Source organism: Necator americanus, chromosome III, assembly GCF_031761385.1.
Source record: "Necator americanus strain Aroian chromosome III, whole genome shotgun sequence".
NCBI lineage: Eukaryota > Metazoa > Nematoda > Chromadorea > Rhabditida > Ancylostomatidae > Necator > Necator americanus.
Window position 1 is genome coordinate 4,624,539 of NC_087373.1, and position 16,116 is coordinate 4,640,654.

A 16,116-nucleotide genomic window follows, 5' to 3' on the forward strand; every position below is an offset into this window, starting at 1 on the left:
TCAATTACTCAAGTTGCTCCTCTTGATCATTTAGTGTACATGTAAAAGTAGGTTTTATGTAATGCAACGTGTAATGGAATAGTTGGATCAACACGGACAGTTGCGAAAGCGCCTACGCTCGAAGCAGCGTTGTGGAGCGTAGCGATTGGGATCGTGTAAGGATCCTCGCTACTACAACCCATCTCTGCAATTCGCCATGGTCCCACCTAGATTCCAACCGATATCTCCACCGCACCACTTCGAGCGCAGCCGCTTGCGCAACAGTCCGTGTTTCATGTCATTTTGACCCGACTATAGATTGTCAAGAGGTGAGGTGGCTTCCTTCACATTGATTTTCTTTTGTAGGTTTTTCACTGTACTTCTCTCCCCTAATGTCTGTCTTCTTCTTTTGCAGGGTTTTCACTTTTATGGTTGGTGTGTCGTCATCGTTTTTTCTGTTTCAAGTAACGTAATCATCATTTCTCAGCAGCAGAAACAACTATTCAAATGTTAAATGAAGTCAGCGAGAAGGAAAATCGTAAGTTACTGATTTTATCACATTAGATTTATTTATTTCTGCTGTCGTAGTGTGGACTTCTTGCGCTTTTCACGACGAGAAAATTTTAATGGTTAATTTTTGTGTGCTAACGTCTCGGCTATACCGCCTTCTTCAGAGCCTGAAAAGGGCGATATTCAATCTACAATTCAAACGACCAACCTCTCCACAACTAAACTGATAGACTCCACGCCTACTTTCAACCACAAATTCAGCGACTACACTGAATGCTCACCTTATATCGGAGACGCCTAGCATGGACCACTGACAGATCGATCACGAGGGCGAATGGTTCGAATGTCACATTCGGATCGGACGATCCATTCGAGATATGGCGCGAGTTCCTGCGTTATCGACAGACATTCACCCTTGCGGTTCATTTTAGGGTTTTTGGCTTGGATCCAAAATGTCTCCAGCGATTTTCGAGCCAACGTTTTAGATTCGTGCGCTAAGATTTGGACCCTAATTTCAAAATCGGCTCCGTCGTGTTTTTGTGTTCTATGGGCACCTAAAGGTGTCCATTCTCGTAACCTATTCTTGCCACGTGCTGCTCACGTGGCAAGAATAGGTTACGAGAATGCTCTTTGATGCGGACATACAGCGGTCGTGCCGTTTCACCGATATACTCGTCGCCACAGATCCAAGCCAAAAACCCTAAAATGAACCGCAAGGGTGAATGTCTGTCGATAACGCGGGAACTCGCGCCATATCTCGAATGGTTCGTCCGATCCGAATGTGACATTCGAACCATTCGTCCTCGTGATCGATCTGTCAGTGGTCCATGCTAGGCGTCTCCGATATAAGGTGAGCATTCAGTGTATTCGCTGAATTTGTGATTGAAAGTAGGCGTGGAGTCTATCAGTTTAGTTGTGGAGAGGTTGGTCGTTTGAATTGTAGATTGAATATCGCCCTTTTCAGGCTCTGAAGAAGGCGATATAGCCGAAACGTTAGCCAATAAATTTGTATAACAACCTCGTGTACAGTTTATCAAACTTGATAATATAAATTGAACTATGCCGAGGTTCATTGAAAGTCGAACTTTTCAACTGTTTATTTTTGCATTAGTTGTTGAGCATTTCTGCTGTCTTTTTTTTAAACTCCATGAAGCTAGTTAGTATTCGTCCACTGGTAGACTAGTATTTTGATGATGAAATTATTTACATTGTGATTAGTGTTGTAACTGCTATTTTAAAGAATCTCAGGTTTGACAGTCATATTTTGTTAGAGTCCTTTTTATGAACTGTCCTGATAACTTGATCACTTAATGAAGGACTTTAAAATGTTTTTCTCCGAAGTATACTTTGAGATACCTGTAGAAGAGGATGCGACGGGTGCACCGGCGTCAGACACGTATGGAAGGGGGTGCGACGGGTCCAGTGGCGTCAGACACATATGGAAGGGGGTGCGACGGGTCCAGCGGCGCCACACACCTATACACGGGGGTGCAATGGGTCCACCGGCGCCAGATTGGTGCGCCGGCGCCAGACACATGTGGAAGGGGGTGCGACGGGTCCATCGGCTCCAGATTGGTGCGCCGGTACCAGATAGCTGTAAAATGGGGTGCGACGTGTCCACCAGCGTCGATTTGGTGCGCAATAACTTCGTGTGCATGATGCAAAAGTTAAATAGTTGCAGCCGTTTCATATCCGTGGCCACTGCGCGCTTTTCTTTTCACTTTTATGATTCCTCCGCGTGCCCATTTTCTTCTTCGTTCGCCTCAAGTTTGTAGCATGCCGTTCTCAGAAAGTGGAAGCATGCATGCAAACTGCTGTTTAAATAGCAGTAAGATGTTTATGTGATCTAGAACGTTATCTTTATCAGTAGGATGATATCTCTCACGTCATTTTATGCCAAAACGTGATTCTTTGATGACTGTTTACAGAAAACAGAAGGGAAACCCATAGTCCGCTTGATACTTTTAAATTTTGTCTATAATATATTGATGAGGAGTGTTTGATGTTGATGTTCGAATGTTCTTCAAATGTAGAACTGACGCTTTTATAAAGAAGACAATGAAATTTTTCTCTTTTAGTTATGATATAAAAAAGAAGGAAAGATTGTTGGAGATACACAAGTTCAGTTTCATAGAAAACGACAATAATATTAATTTTCTTTGATCAGTGAAGGCGAGCGAAGCAAACACAACAGAATGTCTGAAGTCTAGCTTTAGCCGGACGTTCAGACTGGTATTATATGAGTTGGTTAATATAGCATATTATTTGAGTTCTGTGCAGGGTCGTGATAAACTTTGCACTGTTCCAATTACCCTCTATTTAGGCCTCTGAAGTTCTGATCCTCAAAAGTTCTATCTGAAAATTTTGTAGGGACACTATTAGAAATATAGAGTCTATTTTGTTGGGTCATTTTCATTTTGCTCATTCTCAACGACATGCCAGTTTTTGGATGGAGGGGAATCTAAGTGTTTTTAATTTCTGTTTTATGACAGGGTGAGAGCAAGCGACGGTTTCAGGCGCTGCCGCACCGTCACTCACCGGCGGTTTTCCAATCTTCACGCATAGTATTGTAGAAGGGAAACCCTTTTGATTGAGATATGCATCAACTGCCGATGACATTGCAACTTTTTGTCGTCATCATCTGTTTTAATGCTATAATCAAGTTAAAGGCAGCATACCACGAATCTGACGTAGTGCAGATTTCAGGTGGAGTATTCGTATACAGTATGGGAGACTACGGGGAGGGGGGCGATTCCGTCCATTTCTTCCTAATTGCCGTAAAAAACGGCCCGGAAGATACGGCTTCATTCGTTTTGGCGCACCATTTTGTACAAGAGGTTCGATTGGAGCGCGCCAGTCTTGTGCGGCGCCGCATCTTCCGGGCCGTTTTTCACGGCAATTAGCGAGAAATGGACGGAATCACCTCCCTCTCCGTAGTCTCCCATCCCGTATACGAATACTCCACCTGAAATCTGCACCACCTCAGATTCGTGGGGTGATGCCTTTAAAACCGCAAATTGAAACTTTACCTAAGCGATTGAAGTGCCGGCGGAGTTAGGGGCTGTGATCGAGGAGGGACCTTACTCATTTCTAAAGTCCCGTCGCAGCAGGCGGGTTTCCCGTCTCTGTGGCTCTACCGCACCGCTTTCAGCACAACCTTTTGCAATTTCAAGGTCGTTTTGATGCGACGAGACGTGAGATTTCGAATTTCGCTCAGACAAGTCAGTTGTTGGCATTGAGATGGTGTCGAGGAACTACTTTTGTTTTGGAAATATCCTGGAAACAGATTTGTAGGGTATCGCATAAAAGGACGGTTTGCAAAGAATGATAAGGTGTAGCTTTTCTTTATTGGTTTCGTCTCGTCGTTTTCTCCTTTAGAACACCCCATTGTTGATCATCTTTTCCATTCCCATATCCGCTGTCAAATATCATTTCATTGCATCCGCAAATACTAAGTGGTAAGGTATGCACCGAAAGCTCAAAAAATTGTGAAATCGACCATTATGACCTAGAAAATATCGTCTATGGACTACTCAAAAATATCCATGATCACCATCGTCAATTACCCATAATGGTAAAGTTCTAGTTGTGGGTTTCTATGAGAAACCAAGGAAGAAACCAAGGAAATAATTGCCTAGGGCAATGTTCGCAGATTTCCTCGCACCTTGTCTTGTTAATCATCACCAGTCAACTACGACACTGTTGAACGTGCTGCTCCATTCTCTCGTTTAATATGAAAAGGACATGTTTTGCGTAATGTACTTTGCGAGTAAATGGATCTTTTTTATCAACACGGACTGTCTCACTTGACCACAGATTGCTGGGGTAGAAATAGTTTTTGATCACTTCTGAATCACGTGTGCATTAACGTTATATTAAGAGTTTACTATAAGCAAAGTTTACTCAAAGAAGCCTGGGTCTCAAAAATTGGAAATTCGAAAAACTTTTTTCTGTCTTCTTTTTTCAATTATCTAAATAATGAATATTTCCGTGAACAAGAAATATTTCCAGCTGTGAAACTCCAATCTATACATTTGAGTACCAGCAAAACATTTGCGTCCTGAGACAACTCTGTGATGAGCTTCCCAGAACCTCTTCCTTGATTTCGTTTGTGTTTCCATTGCCATGATAAATTGATTAATTTTGAAGTATCAAATGTTGAACATCCATATGGACACGTCTGGAATATTTATTTGTCTGCCACATTTTTACCCTTTATTGTCAAAAATAAACTTAGGAAATCCACAGTTATGCTTATCTGCATAATCACTGACGTTTTCTCCAAAATATTGGTAGTGATTAGTCAAACTGGAATTTTTTCTGCTTCCACATCTTGGGTCCTTCTGACCTAAAAGGTTTTAAAGGGTGTGTATTAGCCCAGATTCTTAGATGTCATTCATTTACAGCACTTATAATGGGTATTATAAGAAATATATAAGAGGATAAGTGCTTACCTTTGCAAAGTATAAACTGATCAGGAGCCATGGACAAATTATAGTAAACCTGTGAAGAAAAATGTTTTTTTTAGTGTCTGCTGCATTCCTTTAATTTAGAATTTCTAAATTCTCCATTTTAAACAGAATTTAAACTTGCTGGGGTGATTTATTAGATAACAGACGTTAAAGAACTACCTGGAAATTTAATTTTGGACGAAAATAGTTTAGGTCGTTACCTTTTGTCCTATTGGATAGTAGTCCATACGAACTGGAATGAAGGGCATCAGATCTTTTTCGCGAACAACATGATATCCATATTTTAGCTTAATCATATGATTTCACCTGATTTACATTACAAGGCATATATATATATATATATATATATATATATATATATATATATATATATATATATATATATATATATATATATATATATATATCTGCTTATTCAAGCAATAAGTTAGCATTTACGGTCATCATTTTCTAAGGGAATGTGGAGTGAGCAGTGAAGATATCATAGTTGTACGAAAGAACAGTAAATACTTAAACTACTTAAATACTTTCATGTGTTCTCAGCTGTGAAGACCGTAGACTCATCTCTTTTGAACAACGAATATTACGTAGCAAATGACGTTTCCATTTGAACTTTATTCAAAAAAGGACCGGAAGAATTCAATCATTTTCGAGCAGAATGGTTTTTATATTCTGCATAGATCTGTTTCTTCACTTTTTTTTAACGACAGGCTTGCTAATTCGTTTTGAAACTGAATATATTTCATCCACGACAAGCAGTTAGAAGCCACTTTACCTTTAGAGTAAGATATCTTGCGTAAACAGCGCCGGCCACCATAGGTTGACCAAACGTGACCAACTTCAGAATTTTTTGTGGATAGTTGGCAACAAAATGGGCAGCAGCTAAAGTTGCCAGAGCACCTCCATGCGAATATCCAGTTATCTGGAATTTTCTGTTCTAAAGTCAAATTAGTTCATTGGAATTCAAATCACATTGGATAACTTTGCGAGGATGTTAGCTTCTTTGCTGCTTTTCTGATATTTTTATCTTTTTATTCAACAATAGATATTCCAATCAGCGATGTAGTCAGCAGAATAGTCATTCTCGAGTCTTCGTAATAGAATCTTGATTCTTTTGGCCTATGACTAAGGCTGCTGTGAATTAAAAATGTTGACGACCGTGGTATGGGATAGCCTAATACTTTTGGGTCAGTGCATAATTACTGCTGGTTTCTTCCCGACTCTTTTCTTTGAAATTGACTTTTCTTTGACTGTTTTGCATGAAAATGATCTTTTTCTTCTAATCAATGAAAATGCTAACCAGAATCATATCCACGTTACCATATTATACTCTAGTACTTCGAGAAATCTTGGAGTGCAGCAGAATCATTTCGCGATCTCATCAAACTAATAATCATTTAATTATATCTATTATTATTTTATATTAGCCACGACTGATTCCCAGTGACGAGATTCTTCAAGAGTGGAGTTTTGTCGTTTCGCTTTAGTAAATCGGTGAAAAATCGGGCACGCCCGACTTTGTTGCTGTCGCCGAGGTGATGTGAACACATCCAACCAACTTCCTCGTCGAAATCTGATATAGTCGATCTTTTCTCACTTTATCTGCACGCTTTGTACCTCCTGATTTCAACTATTTGAACTACTTTTCAATTTTGCTTTTGCCGATTGTTCGTTCGCCAAAGAGTTCGTTGAGATCGCGGAATCCGCTACATTCCAATCTTTACTGTGGATATGATTTTAGGTTTTGTGGATAGGATAGGGTTTTCCTTGAATGAAAAGGAATTATTCGTGCACAAAGAACTAAATAAGACACCATTTTTTTAACGAAGCAAAAAGTTCCGGAAAAAAAGCCGCCATAATTATGCACCGACCCAGTTGTAGATGTTGCTGATTAATATTGTATTGTTCACAGAAATTTGTCATAGAGATAGTGATAGCAAGAAACTTACCCAAACTTCATAATCTTTGTACTCTGATTTTTCCCCAAAGTAATTCAAAAACGCATCTTGGGGTAATTTCTTGAAAGCATCGTAAAAATACTTGGACACTCTTCCTGATTTCACCTCCTTCTGAAAATGAATCGATTGGCAAATTTTTCATTGGAATTGTATCTAAAAGCGTGACCCTGTGAATGAATTTAATGGCTCTGAAATTGGATGAAAAAATTTAAAAAAAAATTCCATATGAATGTTTGGGAACGCTTGTTGTGAATATCCTCGGGATTTCGCATGATTGCATCGGTTTTTCTGTACCTATACCTCGGAAATGAGACATATGGATATTACTTTGAGAGTTGATTATGAGAATAAACACTAGTTAACGAAAAAATGTTTTCTGCGAGTTTTTGCACATATCGAACACATTTCGAAATGCTTGTAAGATTAACTAATTTTTTTTTGTGAAGTATTAAGTAATATTATAGAGGTGTTGAAGCATTTTTCAAAGGAAAAGTCTATCTTCACGTAAAATGACTATAATACCGAAGTAGGCATGAATAAAAGCGTTCAATTTTTCTTTTTTGGGTAAGGCAACACTCCGAAAAACGTGAAGGAAGTTTGCATGCAAAGAGAGAAATTTACAGCAATCCTGAAGCAGAGGAAAATCGTAGGATTTAACCTCATCCATCTCATCAATAGAACTTATAGAACTCACCAGTTCATTGAGTATCTCGGTTAATTCTTGCTGATAGTTCATTTCTCGTAAAAATCTTGCACTGAAATGCTTAATGTTAACATATACTCCCATATAAAGTGGTGCTTTCAACACTTGGACCTCTTCAGTGAAATTAAGAATATATAAGTTGTGGGTGGTTAAAAACAGCTTTTTTAATTTCGTTTGGGGGTTCTCTGCGATTATTTGACCGGTACACTAATCTGTTCTCATTTGTTCTCATTTCAATTAAGTACAATTAATTCGAGGCGCAGTCGGTAAGAGGTCCGCGGTCGACGGTTCGAAACCATCCTAGTCCGAACCAATCCTTTTATCCCTTCGGGGTTGATAAACTGGTACCAGACTTATCTGGGAGGATAAAAAAAACACTGACTTGGCAGATCGGCTGGCCCCCGCAAGTCATTTTTTTGGCCAACCCACGTTCCAAAACCTCAACGATTACGAATTGCAGTAAAACGCGTTGGTGCATCCCAAACGCATCCCAAAAGTGTAGTTAGATACGTAAGAGATTTTGTCCTTTTTAATAACTAATTCGTCTGCTCTGTCTTATTAAACGTTCCCATACTAATAAATGATGCGTCAAAAATTGACGCAAAATAAAAAAAAATTCTGGAAGGTGCCTGTGTGGGTTTTGTATCTATTGCTACGCATAGAATCATGCGATAAAAATTTAAGTTCGTTGTGCCGCTCATTAGCAGCTCACTACAATTGTTTTGCAAATTTACTTAAAAGCATCACCCCACGAATCTGAGGTGGTACGGATTTCAGGTGGAGTATTCGTATACGGGATCGTAGTTTAAGGAGATGGAGGTGATTCCGTCCATTTCTTCCTAATTGCCGTAAAAAACGGCCCGGAAGAAACGACTCCGAGCGTTCCGGCGTGCAATTTTCTACAACGAGTTCGATTGGAGCGCGCCAGCCGTGTGCACACGCCGCATCTTCCGGCCCGTTTTTTATGCTAATTAGCAAGAAATGGACGGAATCACCCACCTCTCCATAATCTACGATTCCGTATTTGAATACTCCACCTGAAACCCGTACCACTTCAGGTTCGTGGGGTGATGCCTTTAAGATAAGGCGTAAAAACAATCGGAATCCTCGAATGGGCTCGCTAGAATCCCTGAGCTCTAGTTCTTTTATTTTTCTTTATCATACTCCTCCAAAAAATGTTCCAGGCTCAACTTACCTGAACGCTAGGGCGACGGCGTTATGACTATGTAGAACGGCAACAAATATAGAGCACTTCATTTGATTTCCACAATCCACTGTATAACCAGTGATTTCCTTAAACAGAAGGAACTTTTTTTTAGGTATCAGATTAGATCAGATACAGATGCACTTACACTTTTATTGTCTACTTTAGAATTCACACATTTCGTCGAATATGTGTACACTGCAGCACTCAATGGGAACATTATATTCCTGGCGAAATCATCCGTGTAATTTTGAATGCCCGTATATTCGGAACAAGTGGCTAGAGTGACGAATAAAAGAGTAAGCGGATACCACATCCTAAACAAATATTTCAAATGAAGTTTAAGTACTTTGTTTTCATTGTTTATTTTTTATTTCCAGAAAAGATTGTTGGAGATGCACTAAGTTATGTAGATCAATTCCTGAGGTTTTTCGCGAGTTCCTATGAAACTGCATATTATGACGTTAAAACACATAAGAACAAACTTATAATAGAGATAATCATAAACAGATGTTCCGAATTGTGAAGGACAAGCCTGCAGACAGGTTCAAATATATAAGTGGTTTCAATCATTGATTGAGATCTTCGATGTTGTTAAGTGGTAATTGAATGCAATTAGATGAGATCATTGATATTTTTCTATGGTTAGGATGCCAATTAAATCATCAGATTAGAGCATACGGATTTATTTAACATTAACAACGTTCAACAACGCTAATTCTCATTTCGTAGGTGTAATATGTAACATTTACATCTTACATAGGGATGCTCTTATGCGTTCGACTTTAATTCGAGAACGGCTGGAGTTAATGAACGCGTGCGCAACCTATACCATGACTTGCGAGGGTGTACCGATGTGTACATAGGGTTAGTGCTTTTGCCCCACTCAGAAAAGTTCGGCCCCAATTCATCAATTTCGGAGGGGTGAAAGCCTTGGGTATCTTTGCATCGGTTCCGAACCATGAATTGATCGTCCAATCGCAGCGGAACCTCTCGCCGTTTGCGCCACTCCAGCCCCTACCCTGATTTGATATCGACCGATATCAAATTCAGTTGAATTTGTAAAGTTCGAGAAGTTCTCCCTCGAATTCTTTAACTTTAGCGTAGCGATATGGTCCAAATGAATCTGAGGTGGTGCGGATTTCAGGTGGAGTATCCGTATACAGGGTCGTAGACTATGGAGACGGATACTCCACCTGAAATAGTTCCGCTCCTCTCTCCCTGCATCACTGCAAACAGCCGCCTCGCCGCCTCCAGAATGCTGTTTTGTACGGACGCCATCTATTGCAACGCTCCACCCTTTGCGTCGCCTCCCCGTTGCGATTCGTCGAAAATCAATTCGAACTGGCCTGATAGGCAGTAAGGGACGCTGCTCGTGCGAGGGTGGCCCGCTGCAATAGAAGGCATCGTACAAAACAGCATTCAGGGGGCGGCTGCTTGCAGTGATTCAGGGAGAGATGAGCGGAACCACCCCTTCTCCATAATCTACGACCTCGTATATAGGCGGATACTCCACCTGAAATCCGTGCTACCCCAAATTCGTGGTATTCTCCCTTTAAATTTTGTCAAATTCATGATTTTATAAGGGAAATTTTATTTTTAAAAGAACTGAATTGAAAAAAGCATTTGAATTGAAGAGTCAGTGAATATCCCAAGCAATTGTATAACAATAGAATTAGAAATGAATGAAATGGATGGATGAAAACAACCCCTATGGACAGAATTAGAGGTTTTCCTTTAGCTAATAAACAAAAATTACCATCTTAAACACAAACATTTTTTGAAGCCTTATAGTGTTGTTCGACTAGGTTTCTGATCCTGTCTCTTTTCTTTAATTTTACTTTTTCTGCTTTAAATTTATTTTTTCGCACTCCTTTTTTCTCAAGCTTTCAAATTCAAAGTTCTTCTAACTTCTTGAAATCGTGAATAAACTCTGATATACTCATAAGTGGTGTACCAAAATGTTCATGACTACGTCAACTTTATGAATATTTGATTATGAATTCACTTGTTATTTCGATTATAATTACCTCTGAGCTTGGTCCACTATACTGTTCCGTTGCCAATACTAGAACATTCTTCGCGAATTCACCAGAAAATCTAATAGACAAAGACGAATTTCTGATTTTTTTAAGCAAAATTTTCTTATCTGTTTTTCTCATCCTATTTGTGAAAACTCGGCTGTTGTAATTGCTCATTCGTTAACATTTGAAATTGTTTTTTCCAATTCGAATCCACTAAAAAAATTAATTAACACTTGAATGAGTGTTCTTTCGATTGTTTACCACTGGACGAAGGATCCGTCCATTTTATGGCTTCCAACATATAAAACTGTTCGGCCATTATCTGCAATATTTCCAGATACCTAATTATGCTCTATAACAATTCTTAAAACATTGGCTAGACAAGACATCATGTGAAAAATTGAATGTTTATCAAACTGAGGAATCAGCAACATAAAAAAAAGTTTCTGGCAGGCGCTGGATTTACTGGCGGGATTTCCACTCAGAAACAAACCAGCCCTAGCCTTCTTCATCAATATCCATACCACCTGAATTCATGACCTGAATTTGAGACGATATTTGGCTTCTCATGCACTAGTTCAGAGTCTCAGGTCACGTCATCCTCTTAGTCCACAACACCATTCAGTCCATCACAGAATACTTCTGAATCATGTGGATCGTCGTCCTCATTCTGCTCTTATCCAGAGTGACTTTTTTTGATTTTAAGGACAACCTCGGCGTCACCTGAAGCTCCTTGGATGATATTAACGTTATCGACACTTCCATCTACTCTTTCGACCACAAGTTATGCTCTTTCATCAACCATCCAGGGTCCAGGTTCAGGGCTGAAGTGATGAATTGTGTGCGAGGTATTCGAATTCTATCAGAAGTAACTGTATCAGAACCACCTTATTTTGTTTCTTTTTCAGGAAATGTGCAAGTGGTTTGCAATGAAGAAGGTATTGAATTCTGCGCTACCACACTATTTCCTTTTACTGCTACGATTTTTAATGAAAAGAAGCGAGTTCCAGGGTGAGAACACGGTTTTATCTTCTATTGTCTTCTCTTTTCCATGTGCTTCCAACGAAATCGGTTTATGGTTCTCGAGGAAAATGACAGAAATCATCTCTGACGTGAAAAAGCAGTGAAACTGTCGTGAATCTCTTTTTCAATGAGTCATTAAGTTACTGATAGGACAAAGGAAAAATCCTTACATCAATAAACAGTCACTATTGAAATTAAATTAGTCAAAAAACCACTGATTTCTGGCAGAAGAACCGTTAGTTGAGTAGCTCCGGTGGTTTTGACAGGAAAACCTCTGGGCTGTGCTCTGGTATTAAGAAGAAAGGACAATAGTTGTCGTTAAAAGTTTTACCAGAGACTCATAGAAACTGCCATAATTGTTTGAGTGGACTGAGGATAAAGGAAAGAATTCTTGGCGTTAATCAATCCGCTTCGGATGCGCCACCACGTTCACTTTAATTCAGAATCGTTTTGAAGTTTACGAACGTGTGTAACTGGCCTATAAGTAAAATGATTGTTACATATTTGTAATCTATGTACATACTATTGAGAACAATTTGATATTTCTCACAGCTCTAATATCATAACTTTAAAAATGCTGAAAATTTGACACAAGCAACATTTTTCAATTCCAGGAACGATCGACATCAGTACTAGCTTAAAAACATTTCCTTACACTTTTTTTACCATTGCTGTCCAGATTTTAAAACAGATATCAGTTTGAGGCAGTGAAGAGAAGACGAAAAAAGAAGATTTTTTGTCTGTTCTGTTGAAGAAATAGCGATTCTACTGTATATTGAGTTGGTACAAGAGTTTATCAGGAAATCGAGTTATAACTTGCACTGAAGAGAGAGCTATTCCGATTCAATTTGCGTGCTGTAGCAAATAAACCGGTGCATTGTTTTTAGAGTGCAATAGTGGGTGGATAATAACAGAGTAGATTTAGAATTAGGAATGTACTATGACGTTTAATGAAGATTTAGTTGCGAGGTGCATTGACGAAGAAAAAAACAGATTTTAATTGATGTTTTTTTCAAGTAAAAAGGCTAATAATAAAAATAATCGCACAATAATACGTCTAAATGTAAAATCAGATCTGTTCAACCGGTCACAGGAGATAAAGAGCGTGCGTTGCAGGATGCGTGGTGCTTAATCGATTGATTCACGGCCGCTCTGGTATCACTTTGTATTTATGCTATTCATTGTTTTCAAACTTTATAACTAATTTATTACGTAATGATCGTGTGAAACGTAGTTGCTAATCCAAATTAAAATTCAAATTTTTATTCCCTTGCACAATCACTCTAATCCACAGCAGCTGAATTTTCATTCCACATTCTCTGAAAGTTGATAAAAACTTTACTTCTTATTGATTTACTTGAGCTGTAGCGAAGATTGGTATTGATATTTATTAACAGCTAACCTTTCGGCATTTTTGCTTTCGCTAGAGCCTGGAAAAAATTAAAGCCATCAGTGGTTTATTCTCTTAAGCGCCTTATCACTCCACAGAAGGGTTATAAGCGGTAGGTAAACTCAAACGGCAACACATCGGCTAATGGTTACCTTATTTTACATATTAAGTTTTATACGGATGATATAACGATTAAAGGCATCACCCCACGAATCTGAGGTGGTGCAGATTTCAGGTGGAGAGTTCCTGTACGGGGTCGTAGATTATGGAGAAGGGAATGATTCCGTCCATTTCTTCTTAATTGCCGTAGAAAACGGGCCGGAAGATGCGGCGCCGCACAAGACTGGCGCGCTCCAATCGAACCTCTTGTACAAAATGGTGCGCCAAAACGTATGAAGCCGTATCTTCCCGTTTTTACGGCAATAAGGAAGAAATGGACGGAATCACCCCCCTCTCCGTAGTCTCCCATCCTGTATACAAATACTCCACCTGAAATCTGCACCACCTCAGATTCGTGGGGTGATGCCTTTAATTACGATAGCAGTGGTACACTTTTTTTCAAGGAGAAAACAGCAAATTTTTGAAGGATTACCTTCAAAAATTCCCTGTTTTCTCTTTGAAAAAAAAAGAGATCGAAAAAAGAAAGGTTCTACCATTTGTTCTGTTTTCACTGATAATCAACTATTATCAGTGATACTATGAATACTATCGATACTATGAACTATTATTCATCTAAGCTGTCCTCGCTTTTATGTTTCTTTAACACTACTGTTACCGTGATTTTAAATCTTCAAAAAAATCTTGATATAGTGTAACTGACAGTCGATAAACACAACACAAACAGCAATAAGCAAAGTAAGTTGTGGGAATCCAACGCTTCCCATCGTCATTTCAGAAAGAAAAATTAGTCATGTTTTGCTCCCGTAGAAAATGCTCGGAATATACCGGATTCAAAAAGCGTTTTCAAGCGGAATATATATTAGGGTCAAAACGACATGAAGCGCAGTGCAGTTGCGTACGCGGCTTCTCTCGAGGCGGTGGGGTGGAGCGGTGCGGTTAGGAGCGTACTGGGACCCTTGCAGGCACCACCCATCGCTGCAGTTTGTGATGGTCCCACCTCGGTTCCAAGTGCTGCCTCCACCGCGCCGTTTCAAGAGCGTACGCGAATGCACTGTGCTTCATGTCGTTTTGACCCGACTGTAGAAAGTGCTGAGGTGTTTCACAACTTTTTCTCATTTTTGTCTTACGGTCTGATCGTGCTTGTGCAGTAACAGACATACTAAATACAAATCTATGTAAATGTTCTTATCTGAGGGAGCGAACACTGACGTTGAGACAGTGTGGATCCCTCAGAGAAAATGTGGTTCAAAATGCCACCATAAACATCAAACATCATCAAACATTGCTGCAAATTTTGCACAGAATTTTGCCTTTGAAAGAAGCATAAAAGCTGATAAAACGATGTGTGCACAGAACACCCAAATGTCACCATCATCGACTATTTTTTCTATGCTTATGCATCAATTTTCGTCTGTTGACCTATACTTTTCACGTCTGTGCACACAAAACACTATTATTCTTCCTATCATTGAGTTTGAACGTTGACTTAGATGATGCGGATGAAAAACTAAAATTTCGTAACGTCATAAACTTTTTGATGGGAAGGCAGGAATTGCAGGTTGGATCTCACACTTTTTAAAGCGCTATAAAAATAAGGAGAACCTACACAGAAGAAAAACTGAATATACTTCTGAAAAGTACATGAAATATATTGCGACTCGGGGTTCTGGCTGTGCATAGCCAAAGGATTCTCTTTCTGATAGTCAGTTGAAATTACCCCTCCTAAACACCTAATTGTTCTTGTCTCCAATCATGGGTCAAACTGTTTCTTGTGTAAGTTCCAAGTTCGACCTTCTTTGAATCTTGGCCTCGTAGAGTTTGATTGTGTACTACTTTCTTAAGCTGAACCAAGATTGTTTCTTGTGTATTTCCATATGACAGGGTACTTCGACTTATATTTCATGTTTATTAGCATCTCTACTAACAATAAGACTACGTTGTCTTGGCGACAAATGAGGAAGTATGAAGACACTACTCTTAGGAAAGGAAATATATTTGGGTTAAGCCTGCTGGTCCCAGCCGCCTACTCACAAACCCTGCGGTAACGGCGCGGCTCTCTCTATTGCGTTGCGTCGATGTTCGAACTCTTTCCCATGATGGTAGTGTACTTTCCAGCGCGTGCGAGGTACGTGTGTAGATAATTCAAATAATAATTAACACAATTACGAAACACAACACAACAACCACATCAGTATATGCGTCCGCTAGACGGTTGCGAAATGCAAATGTACGAGAAGACTACATGCAATCGAGAGAAACATGCCTAACATGGATCCTTTTAACTGAATCCGGGATTTAATTATTGCAGCTGCACGCCTACTTATGTTCGCAAGTTGGCGCGGCTCCACAAGAGGAAGCATCCAATGAGCCAGCTCGCTGATATGAACGCGCATACATCGGTTGGAGGTGCGACGGACCGCGGCATCTATTATTATGAGGAGCGATGAGCGATTCATCACAAAATTTCATTTTGTTCATTGAATTTTAAGGGTTGATGTGATCGGCCAATATTTTTCTTGGAAAGATAGTGTAATGGTAACTGTGACTGGTGATCGCTACGCAGAAATGTTGAAGACCTTTCTGTGTCCCACACTAGGCGATTTGGATTCCGTTCACATGTGGCTCCAACTAGACGGTGCCACAGCTAGCTTATACAGCACGACGATCGCTAAGAGTGTTAAAAGCAGCATACCACGAATATGATCTGGGGAAAGGTAAAATTCGCTGGAATAG

General features: G+C 39.6%; 2 protein-coding genes across 3 annotated transcripts; one reads left to right on the forward strand and one right to left on the reverse strand.

Annotated features, from left to right (window-relative positions):
- Positions 1–1,043: 1,043 nt before the first annotated feature.
- Positions 1,044–9,142, reverse strand: RB195_008608 (uncharacterized protein; the record flags this gene model as incomplete). Of its 2 annotated transcripts, XM_064195188.1 has the most annotated exons (10): positions 1,044–1,189; positions 4,522–4,669; positions 4,764–4,837; positions 4,944–4,992; positions 5,162–5,248; positions 5,737–5,883; positions 6,911–7,030; positions 7,614–7,674; positions 8,818–8,915; positions 8,975–9,142. In XM_064195188.1, the coding sequence occupies 10 exons, from the start codon at positions 9,140–9,142 to the stop codon at positions 1,044–1,046; spliced, it is 1,098 nt and encodes a 365-aa protein (XP_064046332.1). The 2 variants fall into 2 exon arrangements, with proteins under 2 accessions (XP_064046332.1, XP_064046333.1); XM_064195187.1 differs by lacking the exon at positions 1,044–1,189 and having other exon boundaries at positions 4,627–4,686.
- Positions 9,143–11,682: 2,540 nt separating this feature from the next.
- On the forward strand, positions 11,683–16,086 carry RB195_008609 (uncharacterized protein; the record flags this gene model as incomplete). The annotated part of the gene is made up of 3 exons (XM_064195189.1): positions 11,683–11,698; positions 11,759–11,861; positions 15,873–16,086. The coding sequence occupies 3 exons, from the start codon at positions 11,683–11,685 to the stop codon at positions 16,084–16,086; spliced, it is 333 nt and encodes a 110-aa protein (XP_064046334.1).
- Between the last annotated feature and the right edge of the window lie 30 nt (positions 16,087–16,116).